General features: G+C 35.7%; 1 protein-coding gene across 1 annotated transcript; it reads right to left on the bottom strand.

Moving 5' to 3' along the window:
• Nucleotides 1–626: 626 nt before the first annotated feature.
• Nucleotides 627–5448, bottom strand: LOC103332508 (cyclic nucleotide-gated ion channel 1-like). Its single transcript, XM_016794291.2, is given in 11 exon segments — nucleotides 627–1145; nucleotides 1308–1760; nucleotides 1886–2284; nucleotides 2405–2851; nucleotides 2989–3264; nucleotides 3410–3521; nucleotides 3630–3916; nucleotides 4026–4229; nucleotides 4700–4970; nucleotides 4972–5073; nucleotides 5296–5448. Coding segments are annotated over 11 exon segments (2973 nt in total). The 5' UTR covers nucleotides 5325–5448; the 3' UTR covers nucleotides 627–752.
• Between the last annotated feature and the right edge of the window lie 1778 nt (nucleotides 5449–7226).

Raw genomic sequence — 7226 nt, 5'->3', positions numbered from 1 at the left:
AGTTTAGTTCCTCAAATAAAAAAAGAGTTTAGAATACGTTTTGGTCAACAACTTGACTATAAATTGTTTCTATTTCAATTAAAAAAGGAAGAAGAGTTTTTGCTATTTCAAGCCAAGTATCCTTGGGTATACATCCAGTGCAAGGTGTGTAAATTAGAGATTGAAAAGGTCCAAGTAACTCTTTGGTTTAATAGTATTTCTTATGTTAAAGATATAACTCTAATTTCAATTCTCTCTCTCTCTCTCTCTCTCTCTCTCTCTCTCTCTTGTTGATAATATAAAAAAATTGAACAGGAGAGGTCTAATACTATTTATGTAAACAAAAAAAAAAGTTGCAGAAATTTATTTCATCAATTAAAAACAACAACAAAAATCCTAACTTAACCCTCAAAAAATTGTTGCTAACGATCCAACTAATCACATACGTCACATCCATCCTCATAGGGCTAGCTTGAGCATTGGCAATTGTTTTGATTGGATTTGATTTTGATCCAAACAAGTAAGTCATTGTTATAAGAGCAGTTACTCATGCACTTGAATCTTGTATTTGAATCCCTTTTTTTTTTTTTTTTTTTTTTTTAAATATCACTTGTATAAAAATAAATAAATAAATGAGTAACGCCAAGTCGAGGAAAGAGCCAGGGGCAAAGTTCTTAAACCGAAAGGAGACATGCGGTGCGTTTAACAGAGAAGGATTTCATGTACAGAGAGCACATGACATTCTAAGAGTTACAAAGCCCATAACAAAATTGCTAAGAAACTTGAATAATTGAACAATCGATTATAGTTGCACTTCGACGAGGCTGAACCTTAGCCAAGTCGTTGGCCATAAGAACCAAAACTTCAACTTCACCGATGGCCCGAAAATTAAAAAGAGATAAGGGCAACTCGGCAGAAAAGTCGGTATATTTAGACCTCGCCCAATATTCTATAAGGTTGTCTCCACTGTGATTTGAACGTTCTGCTTCATTGCGGTAATGTTTCCAGTACTCATTTGTCACCGCAATAACTCCCTTCACGATGAAGAACATCATTTCCATTGGTTTATTCAGTTGAATAATGTCCTCATCTTCATACTTTCTGGGCCTAAGATGCTCGCATATTTCTTTCAACACTTTCTCATCCATAGTTTTAAGTCTTTCCACCTAGGATTGGATACCATGTTTGTTGAAGCAAAGAGAGAGAATTAGAAATATAATAAGTAATATATCATATAATCTATTAAAATAGAATAAGTGGATATATGTAAGGAGATATTCTACTTTCCTACAAATCATAGTTTGTTGCACCCATGTCGACAAACTTACATTCTTAAGTATAGTCAATGGGTCCCGAGTCAAAGGCTCCGACTGAGAATATGTAAGGAGGGTGCTCTCCCTGGTGAAATTCGATCTGAATTTTGAGAGTACACTCTTCAAGTCGTCGGCACTGAGAGCAAGGATTTCAACAGTACCACGGGGCCCGCTTAGCGCAGAACCAGTTGGCAGAGGTAGTTTGGCAGGAAAGGAGCTATGTGATACCCAAGTTGTGACCCAATATGCAAGTTCTTCTCCATAGAAACCTCCCATTTGACAGGTTTTTGGCCCTTCAATAGTGCTATCGCTTTTAATGGTTACTTCTCCGCGCACAACGAAGAACATCATTTTAAGTTGTTCTTTCTCTGGAATGATATGGGTGTTTGCAAAAGGGTAGGTCACGGTGTATAGACGCTCAGAGATTGCTTCTAACACTTGATTGTCCATTTCTCGAAATATTTCCACCTAGAATTAGACATAAATTGTTAATTAAAAAGAATATATGAGGGAATTCTAAAAGATAGGATGATCATGGGTTTAGAGTGATGTGTTCTTCATTAAGTTCCAAATAGAGAGATGGAGCAACTTACTTTCTTTAGCCTAGTCAACCGAACAAAAGTAAAAAGATCTAACGGAGAGGCAATCTTGCTGAAATGTGACACGAAGTTATCAGAGGCTAAACTCTTCAAGACTTCTGCCGTTAGAACGAGGAATTCAGCATCGTTTGAGACTACTTTAGCAGTACAGGTCGACAAGGGTAGTATCTCAGGAAAAGACTTATCCAGTACCCACTCAACAAGTTCTTCTCCAAAAAAGTTTCCTGCACGACCGGTCTCATCATTTATTACCTTTCCCCTCGTGACGAAGAACATCATGTTAAGTGGTCGGTACTCTTGAACAATGTTGACGTTGTGTCCATAGACGTTCGATTGAAGATGTTCAGACATTGCTTTCAACACTTGTTTATCCATCTCTCGAAGCTTCGGCACCTAGAGTTAGATATTTTAACAAATATAAAGAGAAAATAATATATAAATCGAATAAGTAACATCATTATTACTGTATCTATCTGTATAGATTTATGTCTTCCTCCGAAGAGAGGAACTTACTTGTTGTAGCATAGTCACCTTGTCACAAGTCAAAAGCTCCCAATGCGAATCTGTTTGTTGACTCTGACTGAGACTCATCTTCAACTTATCGAAATCTGACCTGAATCTAGAGCCTATACTGACCATGTCGCTGGCCAAGAGAACAAGGGCTTCAACATCATCAATGGCCTGAACAGACTCGGTTGCTATAGGCCTTGTTCCCTCATGGAAGGACGTCCATGATGGCCAAACTAGAAGTTTCTCTCCATACAGATGTCCAGCACGTCGTTGGAACTTACTGGAACAATCTTTCTTTTTAATGATTACACGTCCGTCCACAACAAAAAACATCATTTCAAGTGGTCGATCCTCTTTAATAATGATTTGATTATTAATATACCTCTTGGGCTTAAGATGCTTTGAGATTTCTATCAAAACTTGTTCATCCATGTTTCGAAATGGTGGCACCTAGGTTTAGATGCAGTGTTTAATAAAAGTAACCACCAATTAGAAATCTAATAAGTAATTAAGCTAGGATGGATAATTGTTGTGAAAAATTAAATATGGCCAGGCTATATATACTAAAGCGATGAGTTTATACGAACCTCTACGTTCTTCAGCCTACTCAAGGGCTTGCAAGTTTCGATATATTCTTGAAGTTCCCGGGGAAGAATAGAGAGGATTTCCTGATCCACATCAATATCCCAGTTTTCTTCAAGTTCTAATCGTACCTTTTCCATGATATCCGGCTTTCTGCGCAGGGGAGTGCCATGTTTAGATAACCATAATTCTACATCTCGGCCTTTCGCTTTCATCTTCCGTTCAAGTTTCATCTTGCGTCTGTGCGACTCTAATCTTTCAGTATCTAACAGCACATATGTCTATTTCACAACAACAAGGTTAAGCCTCATTAATTCTGCATTTTTATATATCCCAAAAGCCAGCCATACTCAAATGAGAAAAGAAAAAATCACGAGGAGCTTTAAACTTAAAGAAAACTTTATATATCCCAAAAGCCAGCCAAACCTGCAAATTCCCAATGAGATATACAAATAGTAGCAAGCCGATTATAGAAATACAAGCCACAAAGAGGATTTCCCATGTATTGGAGCTCGGCTCAAGATTTGAAGCAAGAGAACTGCGAAAAGAAATGGATCACTATACATAAGATACAAATTTGGACTTTTATTATTTGTAATAGTATAGCTCAATCTGCAAAGATCAAAAGGGTTTCACATGTACAAACCTCAAATTCCGCAAGCCCCAACAAAAACTGTTCGAAAACTTCAGCGGATAGTTTGTTGACCACAATATACCCGACTGAAGGACACTTAAATATATACCAAAATCAAAGAGAGTTGTATTTGATGAATTTATAGGGCATAAATCATCTAGAACCGTAATATTTCTCAATGTATGGTGATCATGACAATTAAAATTACTAGGGCCACATCCATTTTCATATTGACATACATGTTGCCAGCAACTTGTAATTCGTTGAATGGCAAAAAAGTACCAAAAAGCTCCAAGTACCTAAAGAACTCAACAAGTTAGCTATGAGAAAATTTTAAATAACGCTAATAAGTTCTCATAAAAAGAAAATTTCAAATGTCTTTAAAAGATTTATGATGTTGAAACTTACATGACTAGCAAGGATGTAGAGGAAAAAATTGAGTAAACCTTTAACCCATAATGCGGTATGTCCTTTGAAAGGTTTTTTGGATTTCTTGCATGATAAGTAGATGCGAAGAACTCGTGGTACATATTGCACCATAACAAGAAAGTTCATAAGCTTCCTTAAAGATCTTGAGGCCCTCATTTTTGAAAAGAAAATGAGAATTATCACCTGGAGTACACATTGCAATAATATTAACAACATATCGTGAGATAAAATATTGACTGTCCTAATTTCAAATACAACATTGCATTTAGATTTTATACTTGTTGGGGTCAATATCACATTTCATATTTTATACTTTTTGGGGTCAATATCACATTTCATTGGTCAGTAGCATCGTAGGTGGTCCTAATCTCTTATGCTTTTATACTGAAATATATATATATATATACACACACATAAATTCTCCTATATGCGATATTACTACCGTGCGTACACCGTGTATTTTATACTACCTATTCATGCTTTGTCTATATTCACATTTACATCCACATAGTAATAATGAGCGACATCTAAACAGTAATAATGAGCGAACATTCAAATGAGAGAATAATTATTTATATATAATAGCACGCAGACAAAAACAGTGAGATTGGAAAAATAATTAACTCTAGTCTAGATGAAAGGGCTTCCCATACCTGTGGAAGAGGAAGAATAGCTAAAATGTCAACTATGATGTATGACTGCCATATCTTCCTTAGTTCAGCTAACTTGGACGACCAACTTCCGGGAAGAAATAGTTTGATTAAGTTTGAACAAATCTTATATCTGTAAACTTGAACGACAATATTTGCTATATAAAACAGATCTGTGACCGATCGTGAGACAAGAGCTGTAATCTTCAAGTCGTTGTCCAACCTCAGACACTTCATATCGTAGTTAAGGATAGGAACGTAGAGGAACAAAGGATACGGCAAACACACATGATGTTATAAACATGAAATTCCACTTTTGTACATATTTCGGGGCTGAATTTTCCGTTATCGTCTCTGAATTCGGGTCATCTGCACTGCTGAGCAAGACAAAAAGAAGAAAACAGTTAAGGTTCCCAAGTAACAAAATCTTTATTAAGAGAGAGACGGAAGAAATTTGATAAGTAAAGAACTTCTTTCTTTATAAGCATGTGAAATTTGCATATATATATATATATATACAAGTCCTATTGTTCGACAGAACTTTTGTTTAAGAAAGGAAAAAAATGAAAATGGTGCATGTTAAAGTCGGAGAAACTAACCTTGCAAAGTTCACTTCCGTAGCCGCCATGCACAACTCAAAACTCTTCTTTCTTTTTCTTTTTCTTTTTTGGGCAGAAACTGAATAACTTGAAAGAATTCTGGAATTTGCGAATGATACCTTATGGAACCAAATTTGAGATCTCAAATTTTCTGTCAAGTTGTAAGAATGGTAGATACAAGTAGATGCAATAACCAGCAGTTAATAGAATTGACTTCAGCCCATGCAGTAGTTGAAAATATAATAATATTTCATCCTGGCAAGTTGTTTGAATTCATTGATTGCAGTACTAGTTGTTATACTAAAAAATGTATTGTTATAAAAATAAAAAAAATAAAAACATTTTCAGATGCTTGGCCAAAACAAAAATAGTGATTGCTGTACTAGTTGTCATGTTTTGTTGTGATTAGGGGAAAATCCCTCACTAATCGCGGTTTGAACATCTCAACACGATTGCATGACTTTGAAATGACATATTTTATAGGTCATCGAGTACCGCCAACTTAAGGCTATTCATTTCAGGTAAACAAAATATACATCAACCTGATTCATCTTCATCCACAGGTAAATCAAACTGTAAAACGTATCATTCTTGCTTTCGTTGAAACTTGAAACTAAACCCTAAACGCCCTACTTCCCCGACTCGTTATATCGTACGCATAGAAGAAAAGCTAACTTGGATTTTTATTAAATAAATTCAATAGAAACAAATGTTGAATAGGTATTAATTGGTCAAGAACTTGATAATAAACTGTAAAACATATAATTTTGCATATATACATGTTCAAGTTCCCCAGAGTAAGGTTGGGGAATGACCATAATTTGCCCAAGGCAAGTTCTTACACTGGAATTTGTGACAAATGCAGCAGTAAGGAATTTATGTACAGAGAGCACAGGACATTCTAAAGTTACAAAGCCCGGTATAATAAACTTGAATAATATTGAACAGGCCACAATATGTAGATTTAATTTATGATATTTATGCCTTCACCGGATCTGTGTAATTGCAGACCAAACCTGTCCTTGGACAAGTAATCTTTCATTTCTTCAAGAGCCCGCCAAAACATAAAATCAGTTCAGAATATTTCCAATCTGAATAGCCAAGATTGTCTAATACTAGTAAAATGCATGCGAACCTCAGAGCTGTAGACATAGCCATTGGGAAATGTTTAGAGTATATTGAAAAATTAAGAGACTTAGCATAAGCTTATGAGGAGTCGAGCTACTTTCCCTGGGTCAGGCAAAACAGCTAGCATATAGGAATACAATTAGCAGCTACAATGCATGCACTCACGTCACGTGCTAAAGGTGAATGAGAAGTGTCCAAATGCCAATAAAAGGGAGCAACATTGTTTGGTTTGACAGAGAAAAAAAAAACGGAGGACAAACAGAGGAAAAAAACCATAGGACAAACAGAGGAGGGAAAGGTTGGTATTGGTATGTTCACCAACAACCAAAAAACAGGTTGCTATTGGTATAGACCTTCGCTAATTAATATATGAGAATGAGACTATCCGAATGATATCTCAAGTGTTCCAAATTAACCGTTTGGATTAAATTGGGCCAAATTAACCGTTGAATCAAATTGGACCCAATTAACGATTAAGAGAATGAGGCTATTTGAATGATATCTAATTGGTTAGTTTGAGTCGGTGCCACGTGAGATCATAAAAGTGTGCCAAATTACTCTCACTGTTGTAATGTATGTTTGATGATACTATGAGTCTGCATTTTGAATTTTCTATATTGATATTGTGCAATTATGTCAAAAACCACATTTTATGGAGCTCCATTATTAATGTGGGACTAGGAAAACATTGATAGGCATCCAAGGAACACCAAAGAAGACAAAAGGCTAATTAAGAATTCAAACGTTTGCAGGTTGCTAATTGACTAAGACCTTAAACAAGACAGTTGGAAGGGAAAAATCTA

Source organism: Prunus mume, linkage group LG5 (assembly GCF_029339155.1).
Source record: "Prunus mume cultivar Tortuosa linkage group LG5, ASM2933915v1, whole genome shotgun sequence".
NCBI lineage: Eukaryota > Viridiplantae > Streptophyta > Magnoliopsida > Rosales > Rosaceae > Prunus > Prunus mume.
The sequence above is the reverse complement of the archived record's forward strand: the minus strand, read 5'-3'. Positions and strand labels throughout refer to the sequence as shown.